At 48.0% G+C, this 18677-nt stretch overlaps 1 protein-coding gene across 3 annotated transcripts in view; it reads right to left on the reverse strand.

Moving 5' to 3' along the window:
* The window catches only part of MICAL2 (microtubule associated monooxygenase, calponin and LIM domain containing 2), a 139938-nt gene that overhangs the window by 38276 nt on the left and 82985 nt on the right, over positions 1–18677 (reverse strand). For all 3 annotated transcript variants that reach the window (XM_029915801.1, XM_029915800.1, XM_029915799.1), the window contains exons 4-9: positions 16725–16932; positions 13419–13535; positions 11980–12081; positions 9273–9428; positions 5656–5756; positions 1110–1367 (exon numbers count right to left, since the gene is read on the reverse strand). In XM_029915801.1, the coding sequence (XP_029771661.1) occupies positions 1110–1367; positions 5656–5756; positions 9273–9428; positions 11980–12081; positions 13419–13535; positions 16725–16932 (942 nt within the window). The remainder of the gene's footprint in view (positions 1–1109; positions 1368–5655; positions 5757–9272; positions 9429–11979; positions 12082–13418; positions 13536–16724; positions 16933–18677) is intronic.

The raw sequence follows: 18677 nt of genomic DNA on the forward strand, positions 1-18677 counted from the left end.
AAAGGCACAGGCAAATCTCTGCCCTGGGGAGGGCAATGGAAATCAGGGATGCTTCACAAAAGTGTTGCATTTGTGTGGATTTTGAAGGATGGCTGGATTCCCATCTTGATCCATTCAGGAATGGCAGGGGCAAAGGCACGGTGGCTGGAAAATGACGGAGCCTGGTGGAGGAGCGGAGGAGAGCAGCAAGAGAGAACGCTGAGAAGAGAGACAGGGGCGGAGGGGGCAGATCACAGCCCACCCACCACGGGGAGCAAGGACTGGCTCACCAAACTAAGTCCTTTTTTTTTTTTTTTTTTTTTTTTTTTAATTTTTAAATGTTTATTTACTTTTAAGAGAGAGAGACAGAGTGCAAGTTGGGGGCAGACAGAGAAAGAGGGAGACACAGAATCCAAAGCAGGCTCCAGGCTCTGAGCTGTCAGCACAGAGCCCAACATGGGGCTCGAACCCACAAACCCTAAGATTATGACCTGAGGCACCGAAGTCAGACGCTTAACCAACTGAGCCACCCAGACGCCTCTTACCAAGCTAAGTTCTGATTGAACTGTCCCATGGGCACCCAAAGCATGGTCTGGAATTTGACTTACTTGGGATAAACAAACATTTTGGTTTTGGTTAGTGCCGACTTGAAAGATAAAAATGTAATCCTTCTGAAAACATTGAATGTAAGGATCCTTGGATTTGCCAATTCTCTGGGAAGCATTTTGAGCAGGGTGGCCATGGACAGAAACTGGACTTTGGGACCCCCCCCCCCCACCCCCTGCCAATGCCTTCTTGTAGCCCCAGAGCTCTCCATGAAAAGAAGTTATGGTCCAGCTGAGGGCGTACATGCTCTGAGGAGGCCCACCCGTGAAGTCCTGGGTAGGGCTGACTGATTTTGTACTTTGACAAAGAGGTTGGCCCGAAGAGCCCGGAGGTGGGAGAGAAGGGTAGAATGAGCTCCTCTAGATTTGGTCCAGGGGCAGGTGCAAGCTGGAGGCCAGCATGGTCCTGGCAGAGTCTGGCTCACAGGCAGGGTGCCTGTCCATCCCCTGATTCATGACAGCAGAGACTGCTGGCCACACCATAAATGCAGGGATCTGTCTTCTACCAGGAATGGGGGGCACTACCTCAAGCAGGCTGTCGCCCACCAGGGCCACGAGTAGCTGGTGTGACTGGCGCTCGCGCACCAAGGCCGCATTCTCGGAGGCGTACATGGAGGTGAAGTCAAACATGGCCACATCGGGCTGCCCATAATGGTTCATAGCATAGTCTAATGATGGCAGCTGGTAATTGGTGGCAAAATCTGCAGCCTCGCGGGCATAGGAAAGCAGGTTGTCCTGGTTCACATTCTCTGCACACAGTAGCATTTCGGTGTCGATGTAGTCCTGGGAGAGAGGAGGGGAATAAGAGCACAGTGCAGCAATCTGCCTCTGTAAAGGTCAAGTGTTCCTACCCATATCTTTGCAAAAGGACTTGGAATGGGTTTGGACAGGAAGGCTGATCAAAACAGAAAATAAAGGCCAAAGGAATCAAGAGGGAACCAAATCAGCCATCTGTCTTGGTTAACAGAGCTGTGATTAAGCATCACACTTGGCTTTGAGTGTGATGCCTTGGCATCCAAGGCAAAAGGGGAATGTGATATATGGCAAGGCTTTTCTTATCAGAAAAAAGGAAGCATAGAAATTCCTAGGGGAGGCAATTTTTTTCCGGCACTAGATTCTAAAAGAACTGTCTCACGTAGGAATTTTAACAGAGAAGAACATAGTGTTGCAATGAACAGCTTACTCAATCACAGTCTCTTGTGGTAAACACAGAAATAAATTTCATAGGGCCTGTTTCAGCAAAATTAAAAGAAAAAAGAGTAAGTAAGTAATAGGGATTTTATAGCCGAGTAAGCTGAGCTAATATGGTCTGGACATACTGTGTTGAGTGGGTAAACAATACCAGAAAGGAAATGGGTAGTTGGCATAGCTCTTGAACGTTCTCTACAGAACCTTCTCTCACCAGGCTGAGGGTTGCTCAGGGCCCTGCTCTGCTCTCACAGTGCTTGCTAACTGCTATAGCCCTGCTGATGGAGGAGGACCCTGGCTCCCAGCACCAGGGCACACATCCTGGAGGGGCTCCAGCAGTGACCCGTAGCATGTCTCCAGGGTCTAATCTGCTCTGCATGTGGTTAAGGAACAAGGAGACTATCTTCCCCAAAAGGTGGCAGAGCCAGTGCAGATCCCAAGGGGAGAAGCATGGGTGGGAACCGGTCGGGTTATCGAGAGCATCAGGTCACATTCCACCCCTGCTGCTCAGTGAGTAACTTTGGGCAAGTTTTCCAAATCGTCTACATTTCCATTTTCTTATTTGCAAAATGGGAATGACAAAATCCACTCATACAGTGAAGACCGAAGGAAATTGCGGACATAAAACTCATAAAACTCCCCAGCCTGACACTTGGCATGTGGAAAGAGCCAAGTGGGAATTTCTGTCCCCCTATAATTCACGCTCGCACAGACATGGAATGTGGTGAGGGGTGCCCCTAAGGCACCAGTGAGAGCGTTTACAAAGGTCTTAGAAAGCGCAGCCCCATCTACAAACTGAGTGACCTACTGCATCCATTTTTGTAGTAGCCACGATTTCAGATACCTCATTCTGGAAATTCTCACGTGTTCACACCATACTGCATCACCCGGTTTGCACCCAGCATGGGCCCAAGAGGACTTTGCCAGGTCCCAGAGTTCAGGCTGGAGCCCCTGATATTTGCTTTTCCTTCCTCACACCTGCTCCTCCAATCACATGACCGATTCCCTCCCTTACAAGTGTGGAGACGAGATGGGGAAGGGCAAATGGAGTGGTCTTGAAAATACTCCCTCTTCAAAGCATGCCACGAGCACCCCTGAGGTGGGCTGGGTGACGGGTGAGTGTGGTCACACCTGGTGCTGGCATCCCGAACAGGAGTGTGGGAACCTGCAGAGGGAGCACACCCCCCCCAGGCTGGGCTGGGGTAACAGCCCAGTGGGCCCAGGGCTGCTGGGAGGAGCCACGGGACCTTGTGTGGTCAGAGGTCCCAGGCTGAGGGGATGGAGACAGAAGCAGGACCATAGGGAGGGGTGAGAACGAGGACAAGGGAGAGAAAGGTGGGGACGGGGTCCTAAGTGAAGTGGGCGGGCCTGGAGAAGTAGTCTGAAATTAAGACAGGTGCAGGAGGATGAAGGTGGGCCCCGTTTTCCCGGGCACAGGTAGTGAAGAGACGCTGTGTCCTTGGCAGAGAGGAGGGGCAGTAGAGAGAGAGGCAGCAAGAATAGTACAGGGCGGGGAACCTGATGGGAAGAACGGTCGCCCCTACCTCCCCGCCCCCATGCTGAGCTGGAAAGAAGGCTGGGGACCAGAGGAGGTCAGGCGATGGCTTTGGATGAGGTTGGGCTTGGCACTGGGAGACCAGCTGTGATGCTCGCACGCCTCACCCACCTGGAAACAAAGCTCGCTCCCCCTGTGGTAAGACCAAGCCTGCTGCAACCAGGAGCCCTTGCCTATCTGAATATAGGCCAGCTCAGGGAGGGCCCCAGGATGATGGGCCACCCTCCTTGTGACAGAGAGCAAGATGGACAAGCTGGGGGCCCAAAGGGATCGCTTCCTGAGGAGAAATTTCACTCTCCCTTCAGTGGCCTTGGAAGGAAGAGGTCAGTGGGAATAGATGGGGAACCAGGTTGGTCAGTCATTCAACACACATTCACTGGCACCTCTGTGTGCCTCCAAGAAGATGCAGGGAGAAGAAACGAGGGAGGACTTGCCACTCCTCGGCGAGCATGACGAGAATGTTAATTTAAGTGGCTCAGGGTAGATGGACCAGCTCCCAGCTATGCAAATGCTGCAAGCGCCTGGTGGTACACATGGAGGCTCTAGGACAGAGCTGGGCATCCAGCCCTCTCATGTCCAGCCTGGGGGCTAGAACTGCTAGATGAGAGTTCCTGTCTTAGACCCAGAGGCCCCTCAGCACCAGCTCAGAAGATGCCCCTAGGCTTTCTGAGGGTGAGGACCTGCGAGCCTGGGATCTGCTCCCAGATCTTCCCCAGTCCTAATGGGGTTAGAGTGAGTCACGTTTGCCCACCTGAGGACAGAGGCATCAGAGTACAGAGAGGGTATGCCAATTGCCAAAGGGTTGAATCACCACGAGCAACACATCATGGCCTGGACCGATGCCCTGGGATGCCCTGAGCAAATGAACCACAGTGTCCCACAGGCTGGAGGACTCAGCCAGTGAAATAGGAAACCGGTGTCAAATTCTGCCTGACTTCCCAGGGGGGAGGGGTGCTGACAAAAGCCTCCTCCGCCCCTCCTTTGCAGACGGGTCCACTCTTCCTGCAGCCCTGGACCCCCAACTGTCCTTCGCTATCTGCCATTGGCCTCTCGATGGAGGTGGCATCTTTGGGAGGGATGCTCATGGAATGGAGGACAGAAACGGATACCACCCCACCTCCCCTAGATCGGCTCAGCCATGGGGCACCAGATGCCAAAGCCCATGGCTCACACATCTGCTGGCTGTGTTTAGCAGGCTTCTTTCAACTCCCGCCCCCTGCCATTCACAGGCTCTCTGACACTCAGGCTCTCAGCAAGGACCCAAGCCTTGTAGAGGAGGCCCAGGGGAGGGCTGGGTTACTAATGCCACACGGCCGGCTGCCAGCACAAAGTGGTGAGAGGACAGGCACAATCTTCTCCGACAACCAACAGGGAATAGTCGCCACACCGCTTGGGCTATGGGCCACCACCTGGAGAGCAGGCTGATCTCGATCCTTATCTCGAGGCTGCAGCAGGGGCAGGAGCAGAGGCTCTGGATGGGCAGAAACTTGACCAGAACAGCATCCAGCCCAGGGCCCACTACCCGTGTGCTCCTTTCTTGCAGCCTTGTACTCACTTTAGGCATGAAGATGCATGGGCAGGAAGCCAGCAGGACTGAAAAGCAGGTGTCCGAACAAGACAGAAATTATAGAGGGAATCTCCAAACCCCGATCTGTTCCAGGCATGGGGCCCATTGCTCTGTATACCTTTGAAAATTCACTCCTACAAACACCCCTTTCAGGCAGAAACTGTTATTCCTGTTCTGCAGATAAGAAGACTGGAGTCCAGAAAAGTCAAGCAGCTCTTAGTCACAGGCCTGAGTTAATCCGTGGCAGATCCAAGATTCAAGTGGAGCCTTTGTGGCTGTGAGAAGAGAGGGCTCCCCACACCCCGACACTAAGAGAGCCATGTGTGAAATTCACAAGTGTCCCACTTGGACAGGGAGCCCCAACTGCCTCCAAATGACGTGGGACCTCCCAGAAAAGGGTGCAGGCTTGAATGAGACACAGGGGAGGGAAAGACTCAGCCCATCTCTTGGTGGTAAAGGCTCACAAGAACAACTGGGTGAGGGTATCAGCCCCCAGCCTAGTGCCGCCCCCCGCCCCCACCCCCGGCCCCAGCACCCCCCCTGCCCCCCTCCCCGGCCCCGGCCCCAGAGCTCTACAGAAACACCTCTACTGTATTGGCTCCTTCACTCAATGCTCACACACCACCCAGCAGAAGGAAAATGATGGGTACTGGTCCTGTCTGCCTCCCGCCTTCCTCTGTTTCTGGCAGGACAACGCCTTGCTCCCACACTTGCTGGGTCAGAGAGGGAACGACAGCACACCATGGCCAGGAGATACATACGTTAATGATGACACCTTTGTCGAGCAGGCTCTGCTTCTTGGCAGTCATGACAAAATAGTGGGTGCAGTCCTTGTAGTAAACAATGTTCTCCAGATCGATCCCTGCAGAGAGAAGCAGGAGTGGGCTCAGGGTTTTCCCCCTCAGTGCCTACTCTATGCCAAGAGCTCTACTTTGCTGCATTACAGGTGCCATTGTTTATGCACATATCATAGAATTAGGCAAGGTTTTGAAACATCCAAGGCTGGGACGCCTGGGTGGCTCAGTCAGTTATTACGAGTCTGACCTCGGCTCAGGTCATGATCTCACAGCTCGTGAGTTCGAGCCCTGCATCGGGCTCTGTGCTGACAGCTCAGAGCCTGGAGCCTCCTGCCAGACACAGTCCTGTGTCTGTCTCTCTCTCTCTGCCCTCTCTCTCCCACTCGTAATCTCTCAAAAATAAGAAAACATAAACAAATTTTTTAATTAAAAAAATAAAATAAAATATCCAAAGCTGGAAAAGAGAAAATTGAGTGCTAGAATTTACCCAAGTCCACACATCTAGCTTTGATAGTCCCACTAAGACACTATGTGTTTTTTTAAAAAATGAGATATAACTGGGGGCTCTTGGGTGGTTCAGTCAGTTAAGTGTCTGACTTCAGCTCAGGTCATCATCTTGTGGTCTGTGAGTTCGAGCCCTGCACTGGCCTCTATGCTGACAGCTCAGAGCCTGGAGTCTGCTTCAGATTCTGTGTCTCCCTCTCTGCCCCTCCCCGGCTCCTGCTCAGTCTCTCTCTGTCTCTCAAAAACAAATAAACCTTAAAAAATTTTTATTAGAAAAATGAGATATAATTGACGTATAATATGGTGTAAGTTTAAGGTGTACAATATGTAGATCTGATATATTTATATATTGCAATATGACTGAAGCTCTTTAAAAAAAGCCTCCAAGTCCTTAGGGGCTACGGGCCCACATTTCCGAGTTAGAGCTAAGCGCTGCAGAAAGGTCAAGGGCTGTCCACAGCATAGCAGCGAAGCAACAACAGGGCCAGGATTTAAACCCCGCCTAGTCTCATTCCCAGTCCCACCCACTATGCTCTACATGTGGCCAGAGAGTCAAAGAGTGGTGTCAATTCTCCCAAGACTGTGCTAAGCCATATTTCTCCCGTTCGTTCCTCGGTGTGTGGGGAAACCCAGGTGTCCTGGCAGGAACAAGTCAGGTTGGAGGGCTGGGTTGCATCTCTTTGCACTTTCCAGCAATCACAAAAACACTCGATAGACTAGGTTTCCGCGTTTAAAACAAAGCGTAGCCCCTGGCCGAATCAGGGATCGGCATCACCTGTGAACTTAGAAATGTGCATGATCAGAGCCCCACCTTGGACCTAACTAAGTCAGAAACTCTGACGGTGGGGCCAGCAATCTGCACTATGACAGCCCGACAGGTGATTCTGATGCACTTGCAAATTTGAGAACTGCTGGCTTAGCTTCTTTGGAGAGAAAGGAACAGACCCATCACAGCTTACCGGCAGTGGACACAGAGGTGTGCTGGTAACCAGAGGAACCCCTTTATTACCACTAAATAGGAAACAGCCATCAATGCAGAGGGCTCCCCTGGGAATCAGAGGAAATTCATCGTTGTCATTATGTAAGGGGCACTGTGAAACAATGGCCAAAGGTGACCGTCACCGTGAAATGTAAGGGAAACTCACGAGCTGTTTGGAAAAATACCCTCAATGTCCTGTCATAATTCACATTTGCTGGTTTACTGAAATATTTATCTTCTTGGTTTTTGAGAGGAAGGGAGGGTTGGACAATTCTTAAATCATTCGGAAGAACGTAATATACTGAATGAAAACATCCACAGAGAACACACTGGGGGAGGGGGAGGGGAATGAGGGATGGGCATAGAGGAGGGCAGTTGCTGGGATGAACCCCTGGGTGTTGGATGTAAGTGGTGAATCATGGGAATCTACTCCTGAAGTCAAGGGTATACTGTACACACTTTATGTCAGCTAACTTGACAATAAAGTATATTTAGGAAGAAAAAAACAACATAAAATCCTAAAAACAAAAAACCCCACTCTCATAAAATCGTGCTACCACGGCAAAACTCAGGAGAATTACCCAACAGGCACACATCATAGCGGCCAGTGAGTGGCACAGTCTAGCTCAATAAGGAATCCCATTCCTAGAAAACTAACTTGAAATATTCCAAGGGTAGTGGTTTTCCCTGTAACAGTACATAACTGGAAGGCCAGCATACTTTTTTCTGTAAAGGGCAGATACGAAATATTTCAGCTTTGTGGGCCAAGGGGACTCACAACCACTCACAGCCACAGGCAGCAATGTCAACAAATGGGCGTGACTGTGTCCCAATAAACTTTGATTTATGGGTACTGAAACTGGAATTTCAAGTAACTTTCAGTTTGTTGCAAAATATTCTTCTTTTGCTTTTTCTCCAGCCATTCAAAAATATTAAAACCATTCTTAGCTTGAAGGTGATGCAAACACATGTGGCCAACCATGGTTTGCCAGCTTCCGATTTAAATGCTTAGGCAGTGATGGTACATCTACTTAACGAGCTCTTCTGCAGCCTGCAAAATTGACCATCAGGAGGACCTGGCTGCAATGTGGACAATATTTAAAACGGGATGCTGGAGGAGAAAATCAGAATCACAAAGGGCATTGACACTGATAAGAGCCAGAGCCCTGGAAAAGTGTGGATGCAGGGGGACAATTATTGAAAAGTGATGGTGATTCTGGGTGTGGATGATTTATTTCTGCTGTGAAAATTTTATTCAGTATTGTTGTTACACTGTCTTTCAAGTAGAAATACAGATTTTAAAATCAGGCTAAAAGACAAATCTGGAATTTATGTAATCAGCAGCAGGTTTCATCCCTCTTTCCCCTCCCTGTGCTGTATTTCTCTCCACCATCTTTCTGACCGCCTGGCGTGCTCATTGTTTCTGGATAGTCTCTCCCAGCAGACTATAAGCTCCAAGAGAGGGGTTCTGTTTTGCCCACTGCTCCTTCTCAGGCCTTTGAGCAACATCTGGCACACAGTAAGCAGTCAATAAGTATTTGTTGAGTAAATGAATAAGTATCTTCCTTCATCAAGGCCCACGGCTGGGGGCCAACTGATGCCCTGGGGTGAGGACGTGTTCCCTGAGCATCCCTGGAAGTCCTTATGGGGAAGGGCAGCTGGCACACTGCATAAAAGCACCTACACTTCTTCAGAGACCGACCCCAGGTTCCTGGCTCCCTCCTTGCAGGGCTCTCTGAAGCTCACGATGACTTGGGCATAGACCACCCTCCCTGCATTAGGATGGTTGACCCTCACTGGACAAGAAGCCACTGGGGAGGAGACCATGTCAACCTCAACTCTAACCCATGATACCGAATAGTGGCACATAATAGGCACTGAGTAAATGCTGACTGAGTAAATCCATCTTTATCCATTTTCATGTACAATATCTGGAACTTTCTCTCAAGAATTGCTCTGGTCCCTGAAGGAATCCTACCAATTTCTATCCTGAGGAGAAGTCTGTGCTTCCACTTGATCAGAGTGAGTCTCCCAACCCCCAAAACTGGGAAGGCCAGCGTGGACGATGGCCTGGTTTGGAGAAAGGTGAAGGTCCCACCTGTTTCTTCTTTAAGGTCCTGAAAAAACTTCTGGTTGAAGATGAAAGCCACACCGCTAATCTCTTCCACCTTGGCCTCGGCTGTGCTGTTTCTGTTTATGAAGTTGGCGGTGATCGCTATAGCCAACTTCCCACGGAATTCTTTTCTTCGGAACCCTGCATGGGGAGAAGAGAAAAAGGGGGTCTTTCTTCTGGATTTGATGTGAAAACTGAAAAAGATTACTGAGGAAGCTATTCTCAGCTGCCTGACGGGCCCCTGAAACCAGAATTTTGCATCTCTAGAGAATAGGGGCAGCGGAAATGCCAAGGTTTGTGCCTGAGGAAGAAACACATCACCAAAGGACTAACTCAGTGGGACTTTTTCTTTTCCTGAAATCTACAGGACCAATTATTCTGGTTAGGCTTCTACAAACAAAAGGCTCAAGTGATCTTCCCACAGGCAGTCAGAGAGCACATCCTTTTAAAGATGTGTTAGGCACTGTTGCTAGGTACACTCATGACACAAGCACTTTGAACTTTTAAAATTAAAACTACATTGTTACCATTCTTCATGTTTTCCCCCCTTTGAAAAGTAGGATTATGAGACTGAATTCCTGTGGGATGGGGATGTGAAATGTTTTTTTAAACGTTAAAAAAGGCTAAACGTTAAAGCAGGCTCCAGGCTCCTACCTGTCAGCACAGAGCCTGACGCGGGGCTTGAACCCATGAACTGTGAGATCATGACCTGAGCCAAAGTCGGATACTTAACCGACTGAGCCACCCTAGTACCCCTGTGGGATGGGTATTTTAACAAATTTTCTATTTCCAGTCTCCAGTGACTGGCACTTAGTCCACACTCAATAATACAGAATGAGTAGAAAATCTTAAGTTGCAATTGATTTAGTACAATGATTCCTTGGGGTGCTTATAAGTGTCAACGGTTTACATTAAACTTGCTTTTTACTGGTGGTGACACAGAGGACCCCAAGCAGGTGGTCAGGCTTCATTCTTCTGCCAACCCTCTTTCTTTCCAGCATCTAGCTATCCCACAGTCCCCAATTTTCCCTCTCTTCCAGACTCTGTTGTTTACTTTGCTTAACTCAAGGCACCCATCACACGGGCAGGCTCACTGGACATGCCTTTGTCTTCAGCCTCCTCTGAGAACTCCCCTCACATTTGTACACCATATACTCAGACCTCATGCTGATTCCCAGACTTCTCTATCAAGAATCCCTTTGATTGGAAGCCTTAGCTTTTTATCTCAGTACCTTCTCTTGTATGTCATTCTTCATTAGACTTTTATCAAAATGGCCAGAAATGGCCATGATTGTCTAGTCTAGTATTTCTTAACTTGGAGTGACCTTGGCCCCCGGTTAAGCAATGTGTGGAGACATTCCTGGTTTCTACAACTCGGGAGTGCTACTGGTGTCCAGCAGGGAGAGGCCAGGGACGCTAAGCATCCTACTATGCACAAAACAAAAAGTGATCTGGCCCCAAATGCCAAGAGTGCCAGTATGGAAAAACCCTGCAGTAGTCCACCTATTTGGTGCCAGCCTGCCTAAATGGCTCTCCTCCTTCTCACCTTTCTTTTCCTGTCCACGAAATGCCTAAGTATACTCAGGCAGGATGTGGATTTTGGATTTGCAAATACTCAGACTTACACCTTTACCAAACCATTAAAATAGCCCCATAAATTCTAACAGCACAATATTCAGGTTAGCAGCTTAAAAAGTCTTTGTCAGATATTGGTTATTGATTGCAGGGATGGGGCACATGTAGGGATGGAGGAGAAGAGGGAGGCACAGGAGCGGGGAAAGGGTCCTGGAGGCCCGGCAGGTGGGTAGGGCCCAGCTAGGCAGACCGCACCTCTGAAGCCTCCAACATCGACCCTCTTTCAGGGAGTGGGTCCTGTCCTCAGAAGAGATGCCCTCCCAGTCAGACCTCTGCAGCCTTAGCCCTTGAGCAGGGCAAGCTTGAAGAGCAGACCCAGTCCCCAGTCTAAGAGATGCCATGTGAGACCACTGTGTCCACCATCTGTGGTCTCATGCTGATATAATCAGTGCAAATTCATACAACCCACACACCAACTAATCTTTGGGTGAGGGAGAGGTGACTGAAGGCGTTTCCGGCAGTGGTGTGCCTCTCCCAACCTGACTAGCTCTTACTCCAAGAAAACATGTGATGCTTCCAACTTCAGATCTCAGAGAAGCATATTTTTGTGCCTTGACAGTCTGGGAGAAACAGATCTTACTGCCCAGCAGGGAGTGTGCTGAAAAGTTACAAAAAGAGATGGGCTCCTTCTTCTGGAGCATCACATGTGACAGTGAAAGAAGGCCACTAATAGCATAAGAATGGTTGTCTTAGATGAGGGAAGTATGAGAGTTCTTAATCCCATGGATTACACAGGGACACGTGCCAGTAAATGCATGGTGACTTTTAACTTTCATGGCATTTTATCTTCATAAGACATTTTTATGTTTGAGTCCTTTCCTAGCCCTCAAAACAATGCTCTGGAAAGATTCTATTATCTACATTTTACGGTGGAGAAACTGAGGTTTAGAGGCGATTAAATGACGGTCTTCTAAATGCTCAGCCTCAGGCACCGCAGGACAGTCTGCCCTCCTATGAAGGCCCCCATCCAGCTTTCGCACCTGCCATCTTGCTTTTCTGCACTGCCCCATTCCCCCTCTCCCATAGCCCCTTCCTCAGCTCCAAGAACAGTCTTCACCTTCCAGTGTGTTCCTGCGGCCATCGGCGCCAATGATGACGTCAAACTCAAAGTCCGACAGAGGGTGGTCTGCAGGGAGAAATTCTGCCCGCCAGCCAATTTCTGCCAAAACAGAAAAATGATTTGAGTTGGCAGAGGAAGGTGAGAGGCCCGTCAGTGTTGGCAGGAAAAACGCCAGACAGAGCTGCCAGAGGAGAGACACACAGTCATCCCAACTCCTACTCTCATCCAGACTCCTTCTGGTTTTAGTATCGGTTCCATCCAGGACAAGGTAAACCAGCAGCACCAGCCCTATGTCTGACGTAACTGGTTTCTATACAGGTTGGAGTCTATCCTCCATGATTCTCAAACTACTCTGACTCAAACCTTATTTTTCTCAGTGTATTCTACCATGTTCTCTTCATTTTCTATTTCCTCCTTGCCCTCCCGTTATTAACCAGACCCAAAGGATGTGCAGGGTGTAGAAACCAGTTTGAGTTCCCATTTAATTATGATCAGAATGCTCTGTTGGGCAGTACCCAGTTTTCTATGAGAACAGTTTCAGGTAAAACCTTGCTGGTCACCCATAATTGGGACTTACCATGCACCAGAGGTTTGAGAAAGGTTAAGGGCACACACGACTCTGAAAGTTAAATAGCAAATGCTGTACTTAGGTCATGAGGTGGCTACAAAAGCCACCTAATGCTGCTTCTAAATTCTCAAATATCCTGGGCCAAAGACAGGGTAAATCAGAATTGAACGAGCACATGGAACTCTGAGGTCTCTGATGTGCAGCTGCCCAAACTGAAGGTCCTGCCTCAGCAGAAGATTTTAATAAGTAAGATGCAGGGGCATCAGGAACTAACTCTCAGTCCATGGTTTGTGTAAGAGACCAGCATTTACATAAACATATTAAAAGGAGAAAGGGAAACATTACTAAAAATAATCAGACATCCACAATGGGTGGATTTTGTAAATTATACTTTAGTAAGGCTTAAAAATATAACATGCCAAATTATATCATGAGCACTTACTTCCTATTTTCTCTAGAAGCTTCACATTATTTTCATTTGGATTCTAAAATATTATGTGGGTAAAAAATATCCATCTAACTGTGTGTACCCCACACAGCTTGAAGAGCATAGGAATGAACTTCATCAAACAACCAAATCTAGGTCTTCTATCCTAATTACTTATTACTTCATTCATCAAAGTACTGCCTCCTAGTGACAGGGTGACCAAATTACAGGTTTAATGACTTATTAATGAACCCTCCAGGGGGAAGAAAAGCAAAACTAAAGTTGTAGGTAGCACTGGTCCAAAAAGGTATCCTTGATGGAATTATACCAAACAGCCCCCAATAAGAATAACTCTTACAGAAACATCCTCTGAGAGCTACAAATGTGATTTCCATTTTTCAATATCTGATTTCTAGATATGAAAGGAAAAGCATACTGTACTTTGATTTTCTTGATCTTCAGGAGGTTCTAGAACCTTCACAAACTCCACATTCACATGGATTTCAACGCCCAGCATCAGGGCCACCTTGAATAGGATAAGCTGCAACTGACGAATACCTATTAGAAAGGAAGGGGGAAAGAGAGGAAGTGTCAGTAGTAATGCCTCCATACAGGGTACTATGTAATCATTGCTCAGTGATCTCTGAGCACAGCCATGTACCAACCATCTACACTACAGAGAACTAATTATGTGCCAATCATTTGGTGTTTTCTCATTTAACCCTTATCCTGACCCTTTGGGATAATTATTCCCATTTAATAGATAAGAAAGTGAGGCTCAGCTAGGTGAAGTGACTTTCTCAATGTGACACAGCAGCCAAACTAGAATATGGACCCAGACCTATCCCATTCCTATACTGTGCTCTAGCTTTTAGATAATACCATTATAATGGAGTCTCTCTCTTTCCTGCCTCCTTCCTGAGAAGGGCTATGAGTTTGACAAGGTAATGATAGAAAGAGGAGTAGACAGAAAGAGTAAATGGCCACAAGTAAAGTCCATGATAAAATGGCTCATTTTGTTGGGACTGGTCAGGGTCAGGTGGGGAATTCTCCCTATAGAACTGGGCTCATGTTAATTCACCTCCTACCCACTCTTCTAAACTCTCCCAATAAGTGTCACCTCCTTTCTCTACTTTGGCCGTGCCATTCAGCACATGTGAGTATGCCTCCAAATATTTTTCTGTAGAGCAAGAAACTTTCTGTGGGTCCCTCTGAATTTATTGGGCTTTGTTCATTTAACATTTATTGAACATCCACAATGGGCCAGGTGCCATGGTAGGCACAAGAGGTATGGAACTCACTCTAATGGAGGAAACACATGTAAACAGACTGGGTCAGACCATGGTGGTTGGGGGCAGGGGAGCGACAGAACAGGGCCTGAGCTGCAGTCCCAGAAGCTGCGAGAATACCAGATCCCCACAGATAGATTAAGGATTACAAAGAGGCACTTAGGAGTCTTCCTGGGGGTGGAAATCTCTTAGGCAGCGTGGTTGAGGAAAAGTCAGATCACAAAGGAAGGAGGCATGAATAGGAGGCATAGGCAAAGTCTATATCCTCCCTTTCTTGAAATAGAAAAAGGTAAAGGAAATAACAGAGGGTTGGGGGTGTGTGTGCAGGAAACCAGGAAGGGAGAGAGGGGAGCTGAGCAGCTAGATCTGCCTCCTAAACGGGGCGAGAGGAAGGAATGGGTACTGGGGTGGAAGCGAGTGCAGGAGGAAGGAGGGGGCTGGGACTTAGGAGTGCCGCCAGTGGCTTCTCTCCCCCAGAGCACAGGAGGAAGGCCATCTGCTCAGAAGGAGGCAGCGGTGGTGGAGGTTTGGAGCAGCTGCCTGGGAGCTGGAGGAGGATGCTGACACAGGACCATGGAGAATTGCTGAGCAGTGCTGAGGGCTGGGGCGCCACTGGGGCTGAAGGCCATGGTTGGTCTGGAAGGAAGCCAATCAGCTTGGGCTCAAAGAACTCAATCCCCCTCCTGCCTGGAAACAGGTCTGGTCTCTCCTCATCATTTCAAAGTTCCTAATCCATCCTGTTCCAGCATACAGTAGGTGTTGAATAAATTCTCCCTGCCTCCCTTCTCATGGGCACTGGAACTGCTCTTGGCAATGAGCGTCCTGAATGTCGGAAGCTGGGGTCCAGGGTCCTGCCAGGGTTGCTGCATACTGGGACTTTTCTGAGAACTAGGGGTTAAATGGGAGCCCCACCAATGGGGCAGAGAGGGTCTCCTGGCCCACAGGAAAGGCAGTCCAACAGACTGGGGTCCTCGTGAGGACCTTATGGTGCCCAGTTCTGCCTCTCAGGAGGGTGTGATGAGAAAGTGGAGCTCAATGTTGTCATCCTGAGTCAGTAACCAACATAAATTCTTTTGTGGGTAGTAGGGAATACCCTGAAAGCTGACACTGTGGCCTTATGGGCAAATCCAAATTTCTTTCCAATGGACAACTGGAATTTTCTCATCCCAGAGTGGGAATAAAGTGTGGGGCCACTTCTGATAGGTTCTCCTATATTTGTGACTGAATTACACCCTATGTGGTTGACCATTGTCTCCAGTCATTCCTCTGAGCCCTACGCCCTTTCCCATCGGCTCCTGCCCTCATAAGAACATGGCTCTTGGGGTTCTCCTCCCAACCACTAGTTGGGAGTATGAACCCTGAAGTTGGGGACCCTGGCTGCTTCTTGCTCACTCTACACCAGTGGATACAAGCACTTCCCAAGTGCCTACTACTTGCCATGCACAATGAGTAGCACATCACAAACTGGACCTCACTTAATCCTGGTCCTGGTGGGTAGGCATTAATCACATGTGCGGGAGACAAAACTTGGGGCTTGAAGAAGGTTAAGGAATTTGACCCAAGTCACACAGCAAATGGGCAAGACCGATTTGGGGCCCAGGTCTGTTCAAACCCTTAAACTCTCCCTATAGTACTAATCTTTCTGACTTTTATGGGTCCCAGGCTTATATACAAAATGGCTGAAGACCTTCTCCCAGCTAAGCATGAGGGGAAGTCTTCTCCTACAGCTGGTCTGCACAGACCTTGCCTCGAGAGACCCAGACTTGAGTAACACAGAGCAGAAGGGCCTCAGTGCTCACCTTGCCCCACCTTAGTGTGCTAAGGGTGCAGGGCTGGCCAGGGCCAGGAATCCATGTTCTCACCTTCCCCTCCTTGTCTGGATGAATGCCAATCATGACGCCCTCTCTCTCTTTTAATTCAAGAACACTTGGTACAGGATATGCCAATTGTGTCATTCCTTTGTCCTAAAATGCACCATGGCTTCCCCCAGCACCACAACACAACATTTAAGAGGCCCACTTAATGGTTTTGTGTGCCTTCCCTCTTCTGAACTCCTCCAGCAAGTCTGACTACTCTATTAAAGTGCAGTTTATCATTGACAAGATCAGTGAGCTCTTTGAGAGTGCAGACCATGTCACTTGCCTCTGTTTCTGTGTCTCATATTTCATTCATTAAACAGAAGTTTACTGAACATCTACTATGTGTCAAGATTGCTTTTATACTCTGGGAGGTACTCTGGTGAACAAGACATGCTTACTTCTCAGTGGGGCATACCCAGCACTAAGCCAGCACAAAACACAAAGAAGCTCCTTCATGAACTGTCTGCCAGTTGAATGCATGAATCCCCCAGGGACTTGTAGGCTGGACCATCCTGAAGATTCCTCTGTGTGGAGAGATGTGTCCCACCCAGGGTCAGCCCCTTCCCTGAATAGGGTGCGCCACCATTGGCTCTACTCACTGATGTGGTCAATGGAGCCAGCGCAGAACTTCCCGTAGAATTTCTTGGCTCCCAGGCCCCGCAGGTCATGGATGGTGAAAGGCCAGAGGTGCAACACATTGTTCCTGGAGAAGGTGTCCCTCTTCTCCACCACAACCACTTTGGCCCCTAGGTAGGCAAGTTCAATGGCAGTGCGCAAACCACATGGTCCTCCCCCAATGATGAGACACTGCAGAGGTAAGAGAGAGACACACTCAGTGATCTCTAGAATTGCAGACCCAAACTCCTAGTCAACAGCTACCTGGTCCACTCAAATCAATCAGAAAGTATAAACCAAGACCTCTTAGGACCTGCCATTCATCCACCTAAGGTACATTACCTGTGGGCCTAACCAGGCACTGTGCCAAACCCTATGAAGGACACAGAAGCATAAAGAGGCACAGATATACTAGAGGTTCTGAGTGAGACCGAACTGGGCTGAAACCCCAACTCTGGCATTTGATACCTTAGCTTCCTCATCTGTGAATGGGTCTACTGCTCTTTCCCTGGAGAATTATTGAAAATAAGATTCCATCAAAAAAGTTTCTGATGCATCTTCGTGACCTTAGGTTAGGCAATGATTTCTTAGATGTGATACCAAAAGCACAAACATCAAAAGAAGAGATAAACTGGACTTTTTTCCTAAAAACTTTTGTGCTTCAAAGGCCATCATAAAAACGTGAAAAGACAACCCCAGAAATATCTGCAAATCATCTATCTTGGAAGGAACTAATACCCAAAATAGAGACAGAATTTTATAACTCAATAATAAAAAAAGACAACCCAATAAAGGAACAGGAGCTAATCTGAATAGAAACTTTTTCAAAGATATATACATGGCCAAGAAACACATGAAAAGATGCTCAATGTCATTATCCATCAAGGAAATGCAAATCAAAGCCACAATGAGCTGCCACTTCATACCCACTAGGATGACTATAATCAAAAAGTCAGACAAAAACAAGTGTTGGTGAAGAGGTGGAGAAATTGAAACCCACATACATTACTGGCAGGCATGTAAAATGGCACAGATGCTTTGGAACAGTCTGGCAGGTTGTCAAAAAGTTAAACATAGAGTTGCCATATGAACCAGCAATTCTATTCCTATGTTTATAGCCAAGAGAAGTAAAACATATGTCCACACAAAAATGTGTCCATAAATGTTCATGGCAGCATTATTCCTTAGAGCCAAGAAATAGAAACAACCAGAATGTCTATCAGTTGATGTCGTCTATTGATACAATGGCTTATTCAACTATAAAAAGGAATAAGGTACTGATATGTGGATGAACCTTGAAAACATCATGCTAAACAAGAGAGATCAGACACAAAGGGATACATATTGTATGGTTCCATTTATATAAAATGCCCAGCGTAGGCAAATCCAGGGAGACAGAGAGTAGATTAGTGGCTGCCTGGGAATGGGGGTGGAGTGGGGAACGGCCCATATGGATGGGTATGGAGTGTCTTTCCATGGTGGTAAGCTATTTGAGAATTTGATGGTGGTGGTGCTTGCACAACTTCGGGACTACATTAAAACCATTGGATCACATACTTTAAAAGGGTGAATGATATGGTATAAGAGTCATATCTTAATAAAATGCTTGTGTGAGAAGAAAAAATGTATGGTATGGACCTGGGTACACACTAGTGTATAGACTCTGTTATTCTCATCTCTGAGCCCTAATACCTGTCTTCTAGGGACTCTGAGTCTAGTGGCAAACTCCGACTTGTGGAACAAGTAACCGGAGCCCTCTGTGGTTAGTTCTACTGGGGGCCCGGAAGAGGAAAGGCTGACGCTGCCTGATTAGCTGGACAAGACTTCATGGAGCAGCTCTTTCACAATGATTATCCTCACCACCGTCACCACCATCCAACCTACCTCTGTGGAACACTCACTATGTGCCAAACACTCGGTTTAAGCACTTTGTGTGT

Source organism: Suricata suricatta, chromosome 11 (assembly GCF_006229205.1).
Source record: "Suricata suricatta isolate VVHF042 chromosome 11, meerkat_22Aug2017_6uvM2_HiC, whole genome shotgun sequence".
In the NCBI taxonomy this organism is placed as follows: domain Eukaryota; kingdom Metazoa; phylum Chordata; class Mammalia; order Carnivora; family Herpestidae; genus Suricata; species Suricata suricatta.